The sequence below is a fragment of the Colletotrichum tamarilloi genome, assembly GCF_030869305.1.
Source record: "Colletotrichum tamarilloi strain Tom-12 chromosome Unknown Scaffold_9.1, whole genome shotgun sequence".
Taxonomy (NCBI): domain Eukaryota; kingdom Fungi; phylum Ascomycota; class Sordariomycetes; order Glomerellales; family Glomerellaceae; genus Colletotrichum; species Colletotrichum tamarilloi.
The window spans coordinates 314584-335981 of record NW_026849392.1 but is presented as its reverse complement, the minus strand read 5'-3'; the positions used below and the strand labels follow the sequence as shown (position 1 = coordinate 335981).

The window sequence follows — 21398 nt, the reverse complement described above, 5'->3', positions numbered from 1 at the left end:
CGGAGAGCGACGCCCCCAGCACCACACCTGACTGGCGGGGGAACGGCTCTGCTTTTTCGTACGCTGCCAACAGGCTACCAGACTACGAAGTGAGATACTTACAGCTGCAGACGGAGACTCCCAACTAGGCTCTTGGGCCTGACAAGTTACTATCTGGGAATGCTTCGTACAGCTTCTGCACCTTCGCTACCTGTCTCATTTGGGGCCCCTGTCAGGCCCCTCGCGTCTACCTACTGGGACAGGACCCGAGAGCACTTGAACGCTCAAGGGGGGTTTGGCCAGATACCAGGGTCTGCACCAGTGGACACAACTTGACCCTGCTCCGCAGGACGACTGTACATGTGAGAAGTATTATCTACCGTACTTCTCGATGCCAGGGATGTACCAAGGCCCAAGCTGTTGAGAGTCTGGCGGCCCTGGTCAGCACTGGCCCAAGGGGGTGCTGGCTGCCATTCTGTAGCGCGGCAGTGGGTGTGAGGTCTGGTTGTCGGAGGCCACCAGCTTAGCCAACAAAGTACTGAGTACCAGAGCTATCAAGTACCCATTGCGACTACCTACGCAGTATGGCCGGCCGTCACCATCTCGTTCCCAGATACCCGTCTCCATCAACACATACGGCGTACAGAAGTTGTCGAGGTGTGTTGTCGACGACGACAGATGGTTCCTTTTCGCTCCAAAGCTAATGAATGTCTGTCTCTGTGGCACACCACCGCGGCAGACGGCTCAGAGAGCACAACGGATGGAAATGAGAGACCATTTCAGAGACAGATCTTGGCATCCCGCATCGGTGGGCAGAGACAACGAAGAAGGACTCACACCCCCCTCTCTCTGAGTCTCTTGAAAGTGTCGAGAAGGCTCGCAGTCGAAGGTCGAAAAACCGAGTCTGGAATGGGCGCTGTTTCGTGGCTCTACTACCCGGCGCCCTCAGGCCGAGCCCCTCCAGCCAGGTCAAACAAGGCTAGTTCGTTTGGGTGCGTATCTTGCGCTAAATGAGGTATCCACGGAAGCAGAGGGGACAAGAGGGGATGGTGCAGACAGGCGAGGAGGAGGAGGAGGAGGAGGAGGAGGAGGAGGAGGAGGAGCAACAAGAACGAGGGAAGAAGAAGAAGCCGCCTCTCGTCTGGTCTATGCACGCACACCACCCACACACCCCATGGACAAGGCTCACGCCCACCACACACCCAAGTCGAGGTCTCCAGCAACCACCCTCCTCCCCACCACGCCCCCTTTCCGCTCGACGCACCCCTGACCCCTGCCGCAAGGTCGGCGTACGGTACGGTACCGCCTCTCACTCTGGCGTTGCTGCTGCCGCTGCCGTTTGCTCGCTCTCGTCGCTTTTGCTTGTTGCTCTGCCCTACGACCTCCGCCCCCTGGGCGTTTGGTCCCCTGTCATCTTTGGGGGTTCACCATCTGGAGGAGACTGATCCGCGTCGTCCACCGGGTCCCCAAGTGCCAACAGCAAGCAAGCCACGGCCGCCGAACCCATGTGCCCCCGGTCTGCAAGATGTGGTGGTCTCTTGTCTCTGCGTCTGTCTCTCTCTCTCTCTCTCTCTCTCTCGACAAGAGCGTAGCTCGCAGCCGGTCTATATCAGTCGTGAAGCCCCCAAGGCTCTTGGTGATTTGTTTCTCGCCCCCATCAGTCTCTACATCTATCTATCAGACCCAGATCTCCGGATACCCACGACACCAAGACGACGGTCCATCACCTAGTAGTCTTTCACACGTTTTCAAGAAAGACATCCTCCACCCAAACCGTCTCTTACTTCACTCTCGCCAGCAACAACTCTCTTCTTACTACACTTGGTTACTTGACGCGGCAACTATTCAGGAACCATATGCTCGGAGGCATACTACCGCGCGCAAAGTAAAGCTCAGAGAAAGACAGACAGAGAGAAAGCATTCGCCAATCATTTAACGGCCCGGTACCTCACAACGCGGAAACGCCGCGGGCATGAACATCGCTGCAGGTGCGCTTCACCAGCCCCACATCCAAAGCAGGCGCAGCACAGCGCAGCAGCTTTTAGCAGGTCAAATAGTACAGACGACTGACAGCAGTGGGAAGAATAGCAGTGACGGCATAATACAAGGCAACTGTGTGGCTTTGCTTCGGACTGAGCGACAGCTACAGCAAACCAACCAACCAACCATATAACATCAACTCTGCGACTTCGCAACTCGGATTTGACCGAGAGGCCTTCCACAGATCATCACCCTTTACCTCTCTCTTCACCACATTACCATATACACACACAAACACACACACACACACACATCTACCTCCTACAAAATGGCTTCGATAGACCAGTCATATACCATGCTCCCCAGGCACTTGAGCCCCCAGCACCACGACGACTACATTCTTTACCCTGAGCCACCACAGGGAGTCTTCAGCACAGCACCCATGGAGATGAGCATCCCTGCCGACGCCTCTTACTTGTTCCCAACCTCCATGGCAATGGATCACCAGCCCGCCCTCTACGACAACAACTTTATGTACCAAGGACGCACATCACCTGGCCTCTACGAGGACGCCGAGTTCCAACTGCCTTCTTCCAACCTTTCTACCGCATCAGCACCATCGGCGGCCTCCTCCAACGTAGGCTCGCCCCAATCACACAACGACCAGCCGGCGCCAATCCTCGACTGGGCGCACCCCGGCATCGCTGTGACCCCGGGCATCGTGCCCCACGACTACTACAACACCGCCGGTACAGAGTACTCGACCTACGCCGGCCCAGGTATGGAAGACTTTGCAACTTTTGAATTTGCAAACACCAAGCCCCCGGGTTTCGTGGGTGAGTTGCCAAGCGCTTCTAGAACCACTCTTGCGCCCTCATCTCGCGCGCTTTCTTCTTTTCCTTCTCCTTCACACGAGTCAATCGGCTCTCATTCTTCCAACACAGCTATAGCTTCAGCTGTGCGCGTGCGCGACTCGGGCCCGGTGCTGGATACTCACTCGTCCTCCTCATCCCCTGTCACGCCCGCATCGCGCAAGTCAAGCTTGTCCTTTGTCTCTCCTAGCTCTACTTCCTTCTCTTCTCCTCCGGCGCCCGTCTGGGGCCACTCGCCAAAGACTCCTCGAGTCTCTACTTTCTTTTCTCAGAGCAGCGGCCATTTCGTCGCTCCTCTTGGTTCTTCTTGTTGGTTTTCCTCTGTCAAGCAGCAGCAGCATCATCCTCCTTATCGCACATTGCCCGCTGACCACCTCTCCGCTCCAGACCCTTCTTTGATCCACCCCGACATCAGCCGCCCCATGATGGCCAACTTCCAGAACCCCAACCAGTATCCCACCTCGCCTGCCCTCTCGCCCTCATCACAGTCAATGTCAATGGTTCGCAACGGCAGTCAATCGCCCTTCCTCCACAGCGGTTTCCAACAGCAGCAGCAATTCAGCCCTTACGCTACTCCCGGTGACGCCCGCCGCCCCAGCCTTCACTCATTCCCCTCAACCTACTCTGATGGCAACAACTACAGCGGCGATGAGGGCAAGGAGAAGCAGAGATGCCCCCATCCCGAATGCGGCAAGGTCTTCAAAGACCTCAAGGCGCACATGCTCACTCACCAGACTGAGCGGCCGGAAAAGTGCCCGATTGTGACTTGCGACTACCACGTCAAGGGTTTCGCTCGCAAGTACGACAAGAACCGCCACACCCTGACGCACTACAAGGGAACCATGGTGTGCGGTTTCTGCCCCGGCTCCGGTTCAGCGGCTGAGAAGTCGTTCAACCGCGCCGATGTCTTCAAGCGTCACTTGACAGCCGTCCACGGCGTCGAGCAGACACCACCCAACAGTCGCAAGAAGAGCAGCAGCGCCAACAGCGGCAAGAAGCTCGCGGGATACCCTCCCGATGCCACTGGCAAGTGTTCCACTTGCTCGCAGACCTTCTCCAACGCTCAGGACTTTTACGAGCACTTGGACGACTGTGTGCTGCGCATTGTGCAGCAGGAGGACCCTTCTGAGGCCATCAACGCTCAGCGCCTGGCCGAGGTTGAGAACGACAAGGAGGTGCACCAGACATTGGAGAAGAACCATCTGCCCACGCAGACGCAGATGTCCTCGAACGAGGAGGAGGACGACGAGGAGATGATGGAGGACGATGACGAGGAAGACAGCAAGCAGCGTGTCAGCGCGTCGCCCAAGAGGAAGGGCAACCCGGTCAACGGTGTTCAAAAGTCGCGCGGCCTCACGCACTCCCGTGGAGGCGGCCCTATGCCTGTCAAGGCCAAGGGTCGCAAGAACAGACGCGACTACCCTTCTTCCTGGGGCTTCGACAAGGGCCAGATGACGATGAAGAAGCGGGTGATGGCAGTGTTTGATGGTCCTCGGCGACTGGCCAAGGACGACATGATGCTGTCGACGGATCACGAGGTGCGCATCAAGCTCACGGACGGCAACAACTACGTGACAGACCTGGACGTGCAGACGCTGAAGCGTGCCGAGGGCTTCCTTGGTGCGACGGATGAGGAGAAGGGACCCTGGATCTCTGACGATCCGACTGAGGAGCAGCTGCGGGAGATGCAGGCGATGCTTGAGAGCTGCCAGGCGGCTCAGTAATGGAAGGCGGCGGAGGACAATATCATCGGGATGCTTCATTCGTTTCTTTTTCATTCTTTTTTTTTTTTTGGGCGGGAGCGATTTTGACGAGCGGAAAAAAAATCTCCACACTACATTTTGGTGTTGCATGGTTTGGCGCAGACTTGTACGGGACTACAACGACTGGCTTACGAGGACGGGATGGACATGAGGTTCATGATTGGACGGAATAAGTTCCATGTTGTTTGCCCCTTGAAGAAAAAGGAGCATTTGATTGATACCCTATACTATATGATAGCCTAAGGCTCGATGGTATAAAACAAGAGACACTTGTCAACTCTCACTTTCACTGTCACTATTCCCGCTCTTCTCACTCGCCGTGATGAGTTACAACCGTGATGCCTCGGGTATAGATGGGGAATGATGCGATTTGGATAACGAATCCCGATCTGATTACTTGTCGGAAACAAGGGATGACGGAACAGGAACAGGACTGACGGTTTTGACAGCGCGACAGGGTCAGCGATTGGCAGCAAAGATCGGCAGCAATAGTGTTAAGCAAGGGAGTGTGGACGGGCTGTACTTGTATGGGATGGATAGTCGTGCCGAAGACTCGCAGCGGTATTACCGGATCGGGGATGGTGAAGGGGGTTTTGTTCTTTGGCCCTAAGATCCCCTATCAGGCGTGTCAGACTGCCAGATTTATCACGAATCACGATGGGGTGGGTGCCTTGGTTCTTGTGCGACCTCATCAGCTAGTCTAACTAGCTGCTTCTTTTTTCCCCCCCCAAGCCCCCAAGATCCTAGAGTGCCAGGCAGCAAGAATAAACGGTTACTGGTGAGTGGTTGGTGGTTCCGAGTTCCGCGCTCTGCCGCGAGCGATGGAGGATGAGCCGATGGAGGATGAGGATACTGGTGGCCGGTGGCCGGTGGTCGGCCTGTTTGGGTAGCCCGTACCCGTACCTGTGGCTGGCCAGAGAAAGGGGGGGGGGGGGCATGCTGACGGGATTCGGGATCGAGGGTGGTGGATGGACGGATGGTTGATGACGATGGGACGAAAATGTAAGGTACGGATTACGTTTGTTCGTGTCAGGGTACCTACGTAAGTAAGCATGATATGCTGTGGTGGGGAGGTATGATGAAGGAGGATGAGGATGACCCGAGGGAGGATCAAAATAGCCATGCATAAGTGGCATGCGCATGTTGTGGCCGCAGTCTACCTATTGTCGGTGTGTGTGTGTGTGTGTGTGTGGTTGTACTACTAATTACAAGCATTTTGCACATTGGAGAGAGTAACTTTGGAAAACTCAATGGACGAAAGAGAGTGTGTGTATGGTTGGATCTGGGGCAGAGAAGGGATCTGGTTTGCGGATGCGGGTGCGAGTGGACGGCACAGGGCGGCACAGCCACTGCACTGCACCACCTCTATCTTTTTTTTTTTTTTTTTTGGTCTCCTCTGTTAGTGGGAGGTTCCCTGGCGGTAGTGGTGGTGGTGGTGATGACGGAGAGGGAGAGGGAGCCCAGAGGAGGGGTGGAGCGGAAAACTGTTGTCGAGATGCGGGTTCCTGCGAGCCCGCTAGTAGTGCTAAGCTTCGGCTACGGGGGGGGGGGGGGACCACTCTGCAGTCTGCAGCGATTTGTTTGCACAGCCACCTGCGCTTAGGTTCCCTCCGCTGATACCTACGGTCCACTGGAAGAAAGGACGGAGACACAGAAAAAGGGACCCCGCTGACGATGATTTTCTCCGGCACTGTGGTCCCTGAAGAGGCCCCCGACGCACCGACCGAGGGACAGCCCAGGCGGGAAAGCTACCACAGTACATGGAGGAAAAAAGACATCGTGGCCAGTGTGGCTGTGTCGCGGCAGCATCCGCGCCGTGGTAATTGTTTTCCTCTGCCCCGGGGGCCAAGTCCCAGGGATTCCAGGCTCCAAGCTCCAGGTTCGTACCTTGCAGAGCATCCCAGAGATGAGGTTTGAAGTAAAGTAGCGTACCATACCACGTACACGCTTACTGCGTAAGGATACCACTATACGGGTACGGAGTAGTAGTGTATAGGTGCACTATTATCACCGACCTGGATGATCCTGATGGTTCTCTCCAGGGAGGCTCCCACTCTCACGATCAACCCTGCCATCCGACTATTAACACATTCGCCTTACCTTACAAACTTACATAAGAAACCACCTCATGGGCAGGTTATGCCAACTCCTGAGGGGCAACGGTGCCCCTATGCCGTGGTGCGCGTCCACGTCCTCTACGCCTCCCCCCGTCCCATCTCTTGCAGTCTTTCATGCCGTGGCGTCGTGAGGCTCAACACCTTGTTTTTTCTCATCCCACATCACTGACATCGGACGCGGACGCGGACGCAGACGCAAGTGCGGTTCCTTGCGGCTCTGATGGCTGTGCGTCCTGTGTAGTGTATGCGTACCCCTTCTTCTTCTTCTTCTTCCTCTCGTCGGTGCCACCGCGAGGACATCTTTTCGGCATTGACAGACGCCACATCTCTTTCGTCCCATCTTTCGAAAATCGACGTGTTCCCTGTTTCATGGCGGTGTCGTTCCCGGTCTTTTTTAGTTTTTTTCTGTCGTTGGGGTTGTTCGCTGATTCGGACTCGCTGTGCACGATGCCGCCTGACCAGTGACTGAGGGAAGGTGTACATTGTTAGGTAGGTGTCCGTAGCGCAACTCGGTGGATGGCGGGGCAATTCGACTACCCCGCCATGCGCCGTTTGACCTCCTCCTGGCCTTGCGCGCGCACACACCGAAAAAGACGACAATTTTTCCCCGTTTACCCAAGTCTTTTTTTTGCATTACGCATACCCTAACGCCACTGCGCTTCGACGACAGCACTCTACTCGCGGCAGGTACCTCGTTGTCAAACTCGTCCTCGTCGTCGTCGTCGTACTCGCTTTCGTTCGCTTCGGTGTCTCGCCGTCCTTGGATCCCCGGCATCTCGACTGCCCACCCTCCTCCTCCTCCTCCTCCTCCTCCTCCTTCGACATCCCGGCCCCCCGGCGCTCTTTCTCCGTTCCTATCCGTCAATAATGGCGCTCACATCCCGCATCTCCCTGACCGGCCCGCCCGCCGAGTCCCCCGAGGACTACCTCATGTCCTCCCTCGGCGTAATCTTCCCCGACGACGTCACAAACCAACACGGCGACGCCGTAAACGGCATCGAATACACCTCCCCGCACCTACGCCGTCCCCTGACCTTTGAGCTCGCCGAGCCCGACGCCGCCGACGACCGCAAGCTCTTCAGCCACTACCTCTGGAACTCGAGCCTCCAGCTCGGCGAGTTCGTCGAGGCCGGCACCTTGGGTATCGACACCGCCGTGCCCGTCCGTCTCGGGCCCCCACTATCGCACTTTGACGTCCGCGGCAAGACAACCCTCGAGTTGGGCGCCGGCACCGCCCTGCCGAGCATCATGTCCGCCCTCCTCGGCGCGGAACGCACCGTGCTGACGGATTACCCCGCCCCGGCCGTCATGAAGTCCCTCCGCCTCAACGCCACGCGCAACATCGTCCCCGCCGTCTCCCCCACGGGCGCCCTCACGGCCCGCGAGGTCCTGGTCGAGGGACACTCGTGGGGCGAGCTCGACGATCCGTTTTCCATCGCCAACAAGCACGCTTTCGATCGGCTATTCGTCGCAGACTGCCTCTGGATGCCCTGGCAGCACGCCAACTTGCAAAAGTCCATTGCCTGGTTCATGCGAGAAGGCTCCGAGTCCCGTTGCTGGGTCGTGGCCGGATTTCACACGGGACGGCCCAAGATGCGCGGCTTCTTTGAGGAGGCGAGCCTGGCGGACGCCGGGCTCGAGGTCGAGTCCATTTGGGAGCGGGACTGCGACGGCGAGGAGCGGGAGTGGGCTTGGGACCGCGGTATCGAGGACGTGACGGTCCGAAAGAGGTGGTTGACTATTGCGGTGCTTAAACGCAAGGCTGCCGCGTGAAAGGAAAGAAGAACAAGAAGAATAAAATATACATAATATGGTGGCCACAGACAAGCGGTCACGGTCAGTGGGCAACAAGAACCACGACGTGGGTGGGGTTTTGACTTATAAGGACCATTGGTGCGGACCTTGACACTCCGCTCTGTCTCTCTTGATGCTGAGACATTCAACGACATCATTTCTCGATTCAGCTCTAGGCTCTTGGACTCTAGGCTCTAGGCCCCATCCGAGGTCCCGCTCCATTCTCCGGGGGAACTTTTGCCTTTTTTGCTTTCCCTCGACAGCTCACTTGGGTACTCTCATCTCCCCTGAGAAAGGTGGCTGAAGGGGGTAAAGTTAGCGCCCGGGAGGAAGATGATGGTGATGAATTTGTTTCGCCCGCAATCAGCTGTTTACGTGCTCATGGCATGAACAACAGAGGAGCAGGAGCAGGAGCAGAAAGCAGGGAAACAGGAGGAAGAAGAAGAAGAGTACCTTTGCTATGCCCGGGTACCAGGCCCGGTGCGGCTGAAAACTCAAGCCCTCGAAGCTCAGAGGTGCGCCTACGGCCCCTACGGGTACGGGTTCTCTCCTATTCCAGCTGAGCTGAGCCTGATCTACGACTCTTGATTGGTTCGATCTTAGACATTGTGGCTGGGCCCTAGATCTTTGCTGGGGGAGGAACTTTTGGTTTCGAGGCACGGCGCTTTGGAATCATTGAAACCGTCGTCGTCGTTGCCGTTCTCCTACTGAGTTTTCCTTCCCTAGACAGCCAGACTTCTGTTGATGGGGTAAACTCCTTCGGGCGTTGGCCGACCTGGCTAGATGCAGTATTTGAGTTTGCTGTCCACAGTCAATGGCCGGGAGAAGGGTTATGAGTGGGAGAATCGTAGGACGAGGACGTGGAGGGGAATCCTACTAGAACTAGAACCAGAGCTAGGGACGGAGTTTGGTCCGAAAGGGGGCCCCGGCCTGTCAATAGAACTTGAGCCCCCTTTGAAGCTATCCATGCGCCAGCATTGAATCTACCTACATCAATTATTGAATTCTTGTCCCATCATTTTGTCCTACGGAGCACCCGTACTTCTTGACCTATTCGCAGCATCGTAATCAACTCGTTCATCACAACCAGCTTTCCCTTCCCAAGACCCAGCCCGTCGAAGCGTCCGTCCATTGTGCATTCTTCTCTCCCGCCCTTCACATCAACCCCCCCGTCTTTTACCTAGGTCTAGCTAGGTATGTTTCCGTGTTTTCTCATTCCCAAGGCTTTTTCATATGAGACAAAAACACCCAAGTTTTGATCGGCAATCTTTTATTCGACACCACGTGCAGTCATCGGTTATGATCATCTGTTCATATTGGTTTTTGTCCATGGGAAAGAATGAGAACTCAGCTGGGTGGCTGGATAGAGATACCTCACATGCCTCCGACCAGACGCATTCGCATTCGGGTTCGCGAGAGCACCCCCCCCCCCCCCCAGGAGCTGAGGTAGATACGTAAGTGGCTGGCAGGCAGGCAGGTAAGTACCACTCCAACAGCAACAGCAGCGAAGTCTCCCGTCTCTTTGCGTCAATCTCGGCGCTTTCCATAATTTCAACCGGCCGTAGGGAGTGATAAACGACGGGTGAGATCCTCCTTCCCGTGACCGGATGCAGCGGCTTCGTGATAGCAAAAGGAAACAAGAGCTGCTTTCCGTTTCCTATTCGTCGACACCTCAACTTACTCGGACCTTGTTTCCCCCCGTCTGCGATGGCTAGGGACGCTGAATAGCTTTTTTTTTTTTTTTTTTTTTTTTTTTTTTGAAATGCACAGGCAACGGCTTATTCAGGGAGACTTGATGGTTTGTGAAGCACGTCCCGGTTTACGACAGCAATGGTTGATCGTCAGAGTGTTGCAATCCCTAGTGCCTATATTGTCAAGAAATCCAGCAGCTCCTCTCACCTCACCTGCATTGGTACCACGTACCACCGGATATGAGGAACAAAGTCTATGAGGGCATCATCATTATCGTGCTTTCTCCCGCCTTGCTATGTTTGTCCTCTACGGACCAAATTTACTCTACATCAAAACATGACCCTTCCTCCAATCTCCAAGACACCAATCACGGCTACACAGCCGACTAATTAGGCGCCTCAATCGACGGTCCCTTCTCATCCACCTTGAGAATCAAGTCGTGGTTCACTCTCAAATTCTCCGCCGAGCTGAGAGCCTTGGTGACCGTCGTCTCGTGCCTCTCCTGCGTGATACGCCGCAGCGCCGTCATCAAGAACCCAGCCACGACCTCGACGGACCACTGGTCGGGAATCAGCGCCAGCACATCCTCGACGTCGAACCAGCCCCCGAAACGCTCCAGCAGCGCGCCCGTCTGCTCAATCTGGTCGCTGACGTCCTGTATGGCGAGGAACTCGCCGAGGACAGCCCGGAACAGCCGCGCTTGCATGTCGTGCGTCGGCGTGCTCTCCCGCCTGCCGTCCGGGCGCGTGTAGATGCTCGAACCGCCGCGCAGGCAGTACGAGACAGCCGTGTCGTAGTCGCCCAGCTTGTGTACGAGAAGCCGGATGGCATCCTCGTGACGTCTTTCGCGGCCGTCGAGGATGATGGTCTCGGGGACGAGAAGCTCGTCCGGCAGCGAGGATATGCGCTCCCTGATGGCGGCGGCGTCGTACTGGTGTGCACCACCCAGCAACTGCAATAGCCGCAGCCGGCTCTGCCAGACCTCGTCATCTTCGGGAGCGTTATCCGTGAGGAACTGTCGATATGTCGGTTTCGGAGCCTGTAATGCTCTGTATGATGTGTATGTGCCGGCAAACGCGTCTCGGCTCTCTTGCGACGTCTCTAGATCGCTGAGAACAACGTCCAAGTAGTAGGCGATGAGGTCGTTGACATAACCAGTGTGCCCCTTGCCAAAAACAAGATGCTCCAGGTAGTACTTGACTGCGTCGGGAGCCTCTTCACGAAGGATGGCCACAACTTCCGCTGGCTCGAAGCCGGGCGCCTTGCCCTTATCTTCTGCAAAGATTTGTACGCCGAGCTTCGGATTGCGACTCGCGAGCCAGACACCATATTCCCTCACGAGGGCCTGGCTGCTAATCTTCGTGAGATACTCACGGACGCGCTGCTCTCCATCCTGCAGCTCGCCTCCATAGTCGGCCTCACCCTCGACGATACGCCGCCAGGTCGCAAGAACGTCGCCCGCCATCTTGCGGCTTTGGTATAGTCGACTGAGTACGAAGAGGCGGTGGTATGACTCTAAAAGGGAGGCAGCTCGATCGAAGCAATCTACGCCCTTGTCGACAACGTCATATAACTCTGATCGGACCGACGAGCTCTTCCTCGCCAGGCCTGCGGGTGAAGTCTGGTCGAGCTCGAGGAGGACCAGCAACAACGCGGCATCGACAGTCCGGAACACCTCGCTCTCGTCTGCAACGCTGCCGAATCCCTTCTTCTTTCTCCACGCGGCTAGGAACCGCCGCAGAAACTGCATGACTTTGCCGTCGAGGTCCCCTATTGAGTGACTGTCTTTATGAAAATGCTCGCTTTCCAAGTAGTTCTCTGTTGTTCTCTTGACGCCGCCAAAGACCCAGATGCCTCTTCGGCTCTCTACAATCTCATTCCGTAGGCCGGGTATCAAAGACAAAACAACGCGAGGATCCAGACTACTCTCCACCAAAACTTCCTCCAAGGCTTTCAACTCAGCATCTGTGAAAGGCGTCTCTGTCGCATGCAATAAGTTGGTAAGAAGAAGGACACCAGCACGCTGGCGCAGGTAACTGAATGTCACAAACTCCAGCTCTGATTTGGCATCCTGCCCTCTAAACGAGTTGAGTACCGTGAAAATTGCACGTCGGTTGAGTTTGGATGGGTCTGAGGTCCCGTCTTGCTCGCATGCAGCTTCTAGTCGGGCTTCCAGCCGCAGCAATGTCGGGTTCCGAATTGCCCACCAAATATGATCCTTTGCCCATACTGCTATCCTGGAGTTGGCATTTGCCAGTCGCCTTGCAAACTCACTCTCTTCAGCGTTTCTGTTTTCTTCCCACCCTTCGGGTAATGCGTCTTCTTCCTGTGAGTCTACATCACGCTCGAACAGTTCTCGCTCTTTCGTCATCTGCTCTAGAGATGATGCGGTGCGAGAGTCTGCGCTTCTCGGTGAGAATATCGGGTTTTCGGCAAGGCCTCCAGGAAACGGGGAAAACTTCCTCTGACAAAGTCTTTCGACAATCTCTTCGAAATGGGTCTCGTCGGTACCCATCAGCGAGCGAATCCCCAAAGGTGTCGTTTCATCTCCTCCTGATGTTTCCGTCTCCAACCACCATTTAGAAGTTTCTGGGTCCGTCCCGTCCGAATCCCATCTTTGAATCTCCAGTCCGTGACGGAGCCCTGCTTCCGAGTCCTTCGTCATGGATGCAATGACATATCCCTCCTCATCCTGCTCCAGTGCCATCCTGGACGATGCCTGGTTAGAGGCCCCACCGTCAACCACCACTTCCCGCGGGTATCTGTCAAACTCGACAGTCGGTCTCGTTGGGTCTCCGTCAAGGTTCACAAACATCCCGATGCCCGGGTCCAAGGGTCCAGTGCCAGTGACAAGTAGGAATTCTTCAGCTGTTGGCGAAACAATGTGGGGTTTGAGGAAGACGGGAGCCGACTTTGTTGGAGACGTCTCCGCGCGAGCAGTTGCAGGCGCCGCTGGCAAGGGCTTGTCTGTTAATGGCGGCGGCAAAGGGCCTTCGCCCGAAGGTCTTGGACTGGCAGATGGAGTCGGTGGTGAAGATCCTTGCCGTGCGCTTTCGTCGGCTCCTCGAGGGCTGAGGTCCCTCCGTCCACCGCTGAGCAGACCGCCCAGGCTCGTGCTTCTAGCATGGCCGTGAGGGTCACCAGCGGAGAGGAGCGGTCGGTTATGGGCGGCCGATGCACTTCTCAAGATACCGCCATCTACACTGCCTGCGATATCTTGGGCCTGACCTATTTCACCCGCAGGTTGTGAGTCGTCCAAGGAGGATATGGTCATGAGCGGAATTCTAAGCTGTCTGCCAACATCGAGCAAGGAGTAACTTCGTGAATCAGCAACACACGCAATGGAGTCGCGACGAATCGATATTGTAGTCCCGGGTACGTCAATATTCTAAACAGCCGTTAGTCATTCATTGCTTATAGAACGAGGCATTGCGTACCTTGACTGCTCTTGCAACCTCCCCGATCCTCACAACCTGAATCCTTCGCATCAGCGATAGGAGGATGAATACCCCTGCAGCGGATTCGTCAACATCATCTTGGGGATCGTTCAAGTCCACTCCGCCAACCCAATTGCAGTTCTTCACCTGCGTAGTTCCGAATACGGGGCTGAATTCAGGCAGAGAGTAGAAGGTGACGGTCTGGTTGCAAAGCACACAAGCCTTTCCGACCTTGGGCAGAAGGAGAATCTGTTGAATGCCTGGGAGGGCGTTGCTGTTCTCGGCAAAGGCCGGCCGCAGACGGGAGGCAAGTATAAAAGATGGTCGTCCGGCCGGATCGGCGGGGTCGGCTGGGATCTGGACAAAATGAAGCAATTCGGATGCGCTCGTGCCGATGTATAGGTTGTGGTCTGGTGGGAAGATGATCAGCACCGTGATGAGCCATCGGAGAGGTCACATCTACCTACCTAGGTATTCGACACAATTGATCTTAGTCCCCTCGTCAGCGCCATCTGCCGACAACGGCACATCCTCCAACAATGTGCGCAGGATAAAGGGCCCGTCATTGCGGGCGATCGCATTGGAGCTCCCGGACGCAGAGGAGGTCTGGTCGTCTGGATCCTCGGATGCCATGTTAAATCAGTCGTACTATCATGAGTGCCGTAATGCCATTGTCGAGCTCATGCGACGGTCGTCTCGAGGCGTGAAAGGGTCGTTCTGCTGGGAATATGATGCAGCTGGGAAGCTCCGAAGCTGGGCTGGTAATCTGATGACATGGTCCAGAGGTAGTGTAGGTACATCCATCACCTTAGGTACGTACAGCTAACCTAACCGTAGGCGGATTACCTACGTAGCCCACCTGTCCTGGATAACCGGGTCGCTGTGCTAAAGGTACTGGCGCAGGCATGTGCCTGGGGCGGCCCCGTAGGGACGGAAACGACGAGCTGTTGCTGCCTCTGAACCCCTGCATGCCGTGCGCAGCCAATCAACTTGCTGCCCCGAAAGGGAACACGTTCCCCGAATCAGCGAGCTCAGTCGAAACACTTTCGATCTGTACCGAACGACAACAGCTACAACGGACACCGGCGGATTGAAACAACTCTTCAACCCCGCCGTCAACCTTGACTTCTTGGAGTTCCATGGTCTCCCGGTGATGAAGTGATCATCATTCGAATTGCGACCGAGAAAACCGACTCAACATGGCAGACGTAGAATCCGTCCTGGCGGCCAATGCCAACGCGCCGCAGCCAGAGGCACCTTCGGACACTCCCAACCTGCCCGAGGGCGGCAACAAATTCCAGCATGCCATCTCGGCCTGGAGAAGTGAGGGAAACCCTTGGCTATAACTTTGAAAACATAGTCTGACCGAGCTAGCTATCGACTACACGAATCTCGTCGCAAACCTCGACAACACTGCCTCCGAGATCGTCACATACCAGCGAGACTCGACCGTCCAGAGAAAGGAACTGGCCCAAAAAACAAAGGACTTCAGGAAGCTCGATGATGCAACAAAGCTGGGCGAGATCAAAGGCCTGTTGAAAGGTATGGCGTCTTCATTGCCGAAGTGTTGTCCTTACTAAATGAATAGCGTACCAAACCTTCATCGATCTCCTTACGAACCATTCAAAGTCAATCAACTCGGCCTTCCTCCAGACTTACACATCCTTATCCGATGCGCCTGATCCATACCCGCTTCTTGAAGCGTCGGTCGACTCCATGCTCGTGTCTGAAGACACTCTTCCGAAGCTGACTGAGGAAAATCAGCACCTGCAAAAGTCCGTCGCTAAGCTGACGACCCAGCTGGAGGATACCGAGAGCAAGCTGCAGACAGAATCTGCCGCGAAGAGGGAGCTCGAAAACAATCTGGATAGCAAGGTAAAGGAGGTGGAGGCTTCGTGGGTGGCAGTGCTCGATGAAAAGAAGGACAACTGGGCCGCGAAGGAGAAGACGTTGGAAGAAAAGGTTGAGAACCAGGAGCGTCTGCTCACCGAGATCAAGGCGAGCTACGAAGTCAACCAGCGCCTCGGAAAGACAGACGATGGGGATGCGGAAGGCCAGGCAGGCCACGTCACCAGTGCCGAAATCGAGATGCTTCACTCAGACCTTGACCGGACCAGTCAGCGGCTGGCCGAGATCGAGGCCCGGAACGAGCAACTGCGACTGGAACTGGCACAGGCAAAGTCATCCGCCACCACTCAGACGCCCACATCCTTGGAAGACGACCCTGCTTACATGCGCATGCGGTCGGAAAATTCATCACTCATCCGGAAACTCGATGCTAGCAGGGTTGAGAAGGAGGGGCTCAAGCGTGATCTGGATTCCAGGCTGCGCAGCTTGGAGAGAGAGGTTGGCCTGCTAAAGGAAGAAAGGGACAACCTCAAGTCCAAGGTGCAGAAGTGGAGTGACTACGACGATGTGAAGCAGGAGCTTGAGGTACTCAAGAGCATCGAGTTTTCCACAGGCGACGATGATGATTTGAAGGATGTGGTCGAAAGTGCCACAGAGTCCAAGGGCCAAAGTGACACTTTGGAGAAGCTCCTCTTGGCACGGAACAAGAAGCTCGGTGACGAGCTGACGATCCTGCGCGTTTCCCACCAAGACTTACAGACTAAGCTCTCTGACCTCCAGGAGGAAATGTCGCGAACGAATATGGACCTCGAAAAGTCGCAGAAACTAAACGAGCGACTCGAGAACGACCTCGCGACGCTGCAGTCAGAGTCGTCCAACGCGTTCCCTTCCGGCGCGTCGGTGGCAGGAACATTCAACCGCTACGCCCCATCAATTGCACCGGGACGAAGGGGAGGAGGTGGTGGTGGTGGTGGAAGAGTTTCGCCAACATCGTCCATCATCAGCGGAATTGACCCACGTATGGGTGGTGGAGGAGAGCCCATGGGCGGCGGCTCTGGCATTCTGCCAATGATCACAGCCCAACGTGACCGTTTCAAAAAGCGAATTGCCGAACTAGAAAGCGAGTTGTCGGACACGCATCGCACCGTCTCCCAGCTGAGACAAGAAGTATCAGCTCTTCAAAAGGACAATCTCAGTCTTTACGAGAAGACGAGGTACGTCTCGACATACAATCGGGCCGGACCTTCAGCAACGTCGTCTTCAGCGGCATTCTCATCTAACCCGAACCCTTCCACGGTCTCCATTGGAGGCAGCGGCAACCCGGGAATTACAATGGACAGATACAAAAAGGCATACGAATCGAATATTTCGCCATTTGCCGCTTTCCGAGGGCGGGAGTCTGCTAGGGCCTACAAGCGAATGAGCTTCCCCGAACGAGTGGTATACTCAGTGACGCGGATGGTGCTGGCCTCTCGGACTAGTAGAAATCTATTTGCGGCATACTGTGTCGCGTTGCATTTACTCGTCTTCTGCTCGCTATACTGGCTCGGCACGGTGGACGTGGAGCAGCACGCCAGCAACCTTGGCAAGTCGGTAGCAGGAGCCGCCGCCGCGGGCGCCGGGGGCCTCAAGGGAGGAGCCGGAAACGGCCACGGCGACTGGCAAGAGGAGGGGTTCAGTGGGCACTAGACGGTAGTCAGTAAGGTGTCTACTTAAAGTGACGCCGAGAGGGAGGGAAACGTGATGGATGTCGATTAAGCCAGCGACGAACGACTCTATGTGGGCGAAAACTGTATGCATAAAACTTGCTTTCACCGACAACTGTACGATTGGGCGTTAGGACATGTGGTATGAACCGCGGCAGTACTTTAACTTGGCTTAGTGAGGGATCTTGTCAGAACACAGATTCCAGATCACTTTGAATATTAGCTACCGGGGATGAACGGGAACTTTGTTGCATTATCCGAGATCATCTGGTCAAGGTCATACCTTACCTTAGATGGCGTCAAGCAGCGTGGGAAAGCATGGCTCCCCACCGGTCCACCACGATGTTCTATTCTAGGTTTTCCTTCCCGCTTCAACCTAACGTAGGGTGGAAGGCTTTCTCCAGTCCCGAGCTGCCACCCAAATTTCCCAAAAGACCAGCGACGATTCCCATTCGACGAGAGATTCCCGTTTGACGCTGGCCCGTCTGCGCGGCCCGGGTGGGGACATGGACCTTGGAACCAATGAGAGGTTGTCGCGGCCCTGGTTGGGAGCGCGGCAAAAGAAAGCAAACCTGACCTTGGGAAATGTACAAGAGCGGGTACATGCAACGTGGGCGCGTCGCCGGGCCAGAGACGGGTACAACTTTTTTCTCTTTTTTTGGCAAGGTGCACGAAGGTGGTACCGTCCATGGGTAATCTCAGGTGGTTTGGCCTATCAGATGTGAGGGTTGACGCGATCTCTCTTGTTGCTATTTCAGGTTTCTAGCCGCTGTGGTTCGTTATTTCGAAGGACACCCACATGGGTATGCACACAGAGAGAGATACATACTCGGTCAAAGTCCAGATGAGGCAGGCCTCGTCTTTCATCGATACTCACCATTCTGATACAAATGAACAGACGGATCAAGAAGGACAAAGGCGGACTGAAAGGTGCTATGTAATACCTAGGTAGGGTATACAGCGGCCAGAAGATGACACGTCAAGTCGTCTTCACTAAGGTATCTTTACTCACATAGACAGTCCTCTTGTCCAAAACGATATCGCCGTAGTATCTCAAATACCTTAGGTAAGTAATCCAATCTCAACTCGAGTCCATAGAAACAGACAGAACTACACGGCCGCGACCTCGAATCCTCGAGTCCTGAGCAGCGAGCAGCACGACACCACCTTCAAAAACGTGGAGCGCGTCGCTACTTGTCACCACACAACGAGGCCGTTTGAAGCGGGCCGGGCGCTTGCACCTCCCCTGACCCCGGCGAAGATCGCCTGGCATCCACACACCCCGCTGGTATTACTTGCATCTCTGCCATTCCACTCATTCGTCCTCGCTCCCATCCTCGTCCCTCATGCCCTCTTCCCGCCCGTCGTACGGTTGCATGGCATGGCGGCTGCCAGTCTTGAACCATGGCAGCCGCTGCGAATACCGAGCCGTTGCCTCGCACACCACGGCGGCAGACTCTTCCCCCCTCCCCCGCCATCTTTTTTTGTAACCCTCCATTGATACCATGCCATTCTGGGCAGGTCAGGAACCTAGGGCCCTAATGAGATGCATTGGTGGCCGTTTCTTTGCCGCCGGGGTGGGAGGAGGTAAGCGATTTGAGGATGTCGTGGTATATTAGAAACGGCTGCCCGCTTGCACAACGGAACTTGTGTAGCCCACCCCTTCCATCTACCACGGTTCATCTCATATATCGAGCGACGAATCTGCTTCGGTTTTTCTTGAGTTTTTTCATTATTTCCTAGTCTCGTATTTCATTGGTTTCGTTTGGGTTTTTACTTGCTTGAAATTCTGGTTCGATATTTCCACTCTTCTGGGGAACGAAGCATAATCACCAACACCAACAACCAACAACCAACAACCGAACATCATCGAATACCTTGACATCCGCCCTATTCTACTCCACACTATCACCCCCACTCAATTCACGCAATCACATATAACCAATATGCGTTGCTCAACACTGTTGGTGCCGGCTCTGGCATCCCTTGCCCTTGCTGCGCCAACCTACCCCACGCTTAACCTCCAGGCCGCGTTGCCGGGTAGCATCGAGCAAATCTCCGAGTACTTCAACATGCTGGCGACCAAGGTCCAGGCCACCAAGTATCTTTCAACCGCACCAGTCTGCGACCTCTCCACGGCTAAGCTACCTGAAGGTGAGTTGAGAGATCCCGCGGCCTGGTAAAAACCAGAAAGACCTGCATACACTAACACCACATGCCCAGCCGCAACCCAGACTCTCGGCAAGCCTAGAGACGGCCTCACTCTCATGCACATCGCCATCGGCCGTGGCACCCAGAACTACACCTGCGACACCAGCAACTCGACAGCCGTCCCCGTCGCCACCGGCGCCGTCGCGACCCTCTTCAACGCCAGCTGCGTCGGCTCCCTGTACCCGGACCTGCTCGACAAGCTGCCCGTCGTAGCCATGGACTTCAACCTCACCGAGGAGGAGACGAACCGCCGCCTGGGGCCGAGCAACCTCGCCATTTCGGGCCACCACCTCTTCACCGGAAAGGGCGTCCCGCTCTTCATGCTTGAGAACGACGGCGCGTCTGTCGGCGACTCGTACTGCGCAAAAAACGCGTCTATGCCCGCGCCCCTCACGGCTCAGTCCGGCCAGCACGGCGAGGCGGCGGTTCCCTGGCTCCGGCTGCGTACCGTCGAGCCCAGCACCGGAGACGTCCAGGAGGTGTACAGGATACACACCGTCGGCGGCAGCGCGCCGGCTTCGTGCCAGGGCCAGGCTGCTAATATTGAAGTCCAGTACGCTACACAGTATGTCGAAATCATCCCTAGTCGAGATTGTATGGATCAGTTTGACTTACAAGAAACTTTAGATATTGGTTCTTTTCTGGGCCCGCCCAATGAGACCGTACCCGCTTGATTAGCACCAGTTCTACGACAGAGAAACAATTGTTCTGATTCGAAAGGCGTTGGAGGTGTTTTTTGGGTTCGGCAGAAATATGTCATAGTTTGTTCTTATTCGATATACCATCATGTATTCCCACGGCAATTATATGGGTCATCATCCTATTGATGAACTGTTGTGCTGTGGCTGGAAATTAGGTCGGCCAGTAGACTGAAGCCGCCAGACAACACTCGTAATGGAATGGTCGTCTGTTGAGTCTTGTGGAGCCCATCGAGGGGTTTGTATTAATGCAGGAGTGAATGTTTGTTCTGATGTTTACAGGCAGGGAGACCAACAGGGTGAAGATGTTCGAATCCGTAAACGGCGTGAACTCAACAAGCCTCCCTTTCGTCATACTTTGTTAATTTGGAGGCCAAACTCATGAGAAGTGCCTGCCGCATTCGGACGATAAGTACCCAAGGGAATGAGAATAATCGAACAATGAGGTGGATGAGATAAGTAGGAGGAAGAATCAGTGACACTCGGAGCAAGTCTAGGCTCAGCCTCAGGTAGACCCTGACTGGGTCCACCACCTCGGTAGCCCCGCCCCGGTCATTGCCAGAAGCACCCCGCCAAAAGCACAGCGGATCGCGACTGCCAAACAATCCCATGTTGAACACCTGAAAGGGCTGAGGTAAGGTACTCGCTGATCCCTAGGAAAGCGTCCCACCTTAGGGCCACATGCTGATCCGAACAGCCAATGATTTAGCTTCTTTTGTCTGAGGTGACGCTAAAAAGTGGTCTCACAAACCTCCGACCTGGGCACCTGCCACCAGTGACTTCACTTTTCTCGGCTCCTGCTGGCTGCGCTTTGCAAAGAACTTTCGTGGACTGTCACCTCTCCACTGGATTTTTTGTTCAATTCATTGCTTCAACATCCCGCTTCAACCAAATATCTCTTTGAGCCGATTGCTCACATTATTTGTTGCGCATCGTCAATAGCCAGGTACGCAAACAGCAAATAAATCTTTCATCATAATGCATTATTGCTAACTTCCTAGCCAAGACGATTGTGAACCTTTTGACGATTGCTCGATCGCCCGCAACTCGTTCTTTGATCGATTTTTGCATCCGACCAAGCGCTCCTGCAGCCACGAAGCACAATTATCCAGCGAACCACCCATTGCTATCAATAGCCAATATTCCCTCGACTTTGGGATAGGCCACTGTCAAGCATAATATTCTTACAGTCTCCCATTCCATTGTCCGAATCGTCCGACCCGACAGCCCACTGCCGAGCGACCGATGAATACCGAGCTCCTCCGACTCCCTCACTAAGCCTCGACAACCGACCCCGAGTC

The 21398-nt window shown here is 55.3% G+C and overlaps 9 protein-coding genes across 9 annotated transcripts; 5 read left to right on the top strand and 4 right to left on the bottom strand.

The window, feature by feature from the left end:
• Positions 1 to 420: 420 nt before the first annotated feature.
• Positions 421 to 606, bottom strand: CTAM01_03866 (uncharacterized protein; the record flags this gene model as incomplete). The annotated part of the gene is made up of 1 exon (XM_060519897.1): positions 421 to 606. The coding sequence occupies one exon, from the start codon at positions 604 to 606 to the stop codon at positions 421 to 423; it is 186 nt and encodes a 61-aa protein (XP_060385318.1).
• A 383-nt stretch (positions 607 to 989) lies between these two features.
• On the top strand, positions 990 to 1424 carry CTAM01_03865 (uncharacterized protein; the record flags this gene model as incomplete). The annotated part of the gene is made up of 1 exon (XM_060519896.1): positions 990 to 1424. One exon carries the CDS (start codon positions 990 to 992, stop codon positions 1422 to 1424), a length of 435 nt encoding a protein of 144 aa, XP_060385317.1.
• Positions 1425 to 2287: 863 nt separating this feature from the next.
• Positions 2288 to 4555, top strand: CTAM01_03864 (uncharacterized protein; the record flags this gene model as incomplete). The annotated part of the gene is made up of 1 exon (XM_060519895.1): positions 2288 to 4555. One exon carries the CDS (start codon positions 2288 to 2290, stop codon positions 4553 to 4555), a length of 2268 nt encoding a protein of 755 aa, XP_060385316.1.
• A 1564-nt stretch (positions 4556 to 6119) lies between these two features.
• Positions 6120 to 6356, bottom strand: CTAM01_03863 (uncharacterized protein; the record flags this gene model as incomplete). Its single annotated transcript, XM_060519894.1, has 1 exon — positions 6120 to 6356. One exon carries the CDS (start codon positions 6354 to 6356, stop codon positions 6120 to 6122), a length of 237 nt encoding a protein of 78 aa, XP_060385315.1.
• A 507-nt stretch (positions 6357 to 6863) lies between these two features.
• On the bottom strand, positions 6864 to 7486 carry CTAM01_03862 (uncharacterized protein; the record flags this gene model as incomplete). Its single annotated transcript, XM_060519893.1, has 2 exons — positions 6864 to 7073; positions 7355 to 7486. The coding sequence occupies 2 exons, from the start codon at positions 7484 to 7486 to the stop codon at positions 6864 to 6866; spliced, it is 342 nt and encodes a 113-aa protein (XP_060385314.1).
• A 92-nt stretch (positions 7487 to 7578) lies between these two features.
• On the top strand, positions 7579 to 8484 carry CTAM01_03861 (nicotinamide N-methyltransferase; the record flags this gene model as incomplete). The annotated part of the gene is made up of 1 exon (XM_060519892.1): positions 7579 to 8484. The coding sequence occupies one exon, from the start codon at positions 7579 to 7581 to the stop codon at positions 8482 to 8484; it is 906 nt and encodes a 301-aa protein (XP_060385313.1).
• Positions 8485 to 10582: 2098 nt separating this feature from the next.
• Positions 10583 to 14267, bottom strand: CTAM01_03860 (uncharacterized protein; the record flags this gene model as incomplete). The annotated part of the gene is made up of 3 exons (XM_060519891.1): positions 10583 to 13585; positions 13635 to 14044; positions 14102 to 14267. The coding sequence occupies 3 exons, from the start codon at positions 14265 to 14267 to the stop codon at positions 10583 to 10585; spliced, it is 3579 nt and encodes a 1192-aa protein (XP_060385312.1).
• A 566-nt stretch (positions 14268 to 14833) lies between these two features.
• CTAM01_03859 (uncharacterized protein) lies at positions 14834 to 17171 on the top strand (the record flags this gene model as incomplete). The annotated part of the gene is made up of 3 exons (XM_060519890.1): positions 14834 to 14957; positions 15009 to 15176; positions 15223 to 17171. 3 exons carry the CDS (start codon positions 14834 to 14836, stop codon positions 17169 to 17171), a joined length of 2241 nt encoding a protein of 746 aa, XP_060385311.1.
• Positions 17172 to 19134: 1963 nt separating this feature from the next.
• On the top strand, positions 19135 to 20057 carry CTAM01_03858 (malate dehydrogenase; the record flags this gene model as incomplete). Its single annotated transcript, XM_060519889.1, has 3 exons — positions 19135 to 19342; positions 19412 to 19964; positions 20027 to 20057. 3 exons carry the CDS (start codon positions 19135 to 19137, stop codon positions 20055 to 20057), a joined length of 792 nt encoding a protein of 263 aa, XP_060385310.1.
• Between the last annotated feature and the right edge of the window lie 1341 nt (positions 20058 to 21398).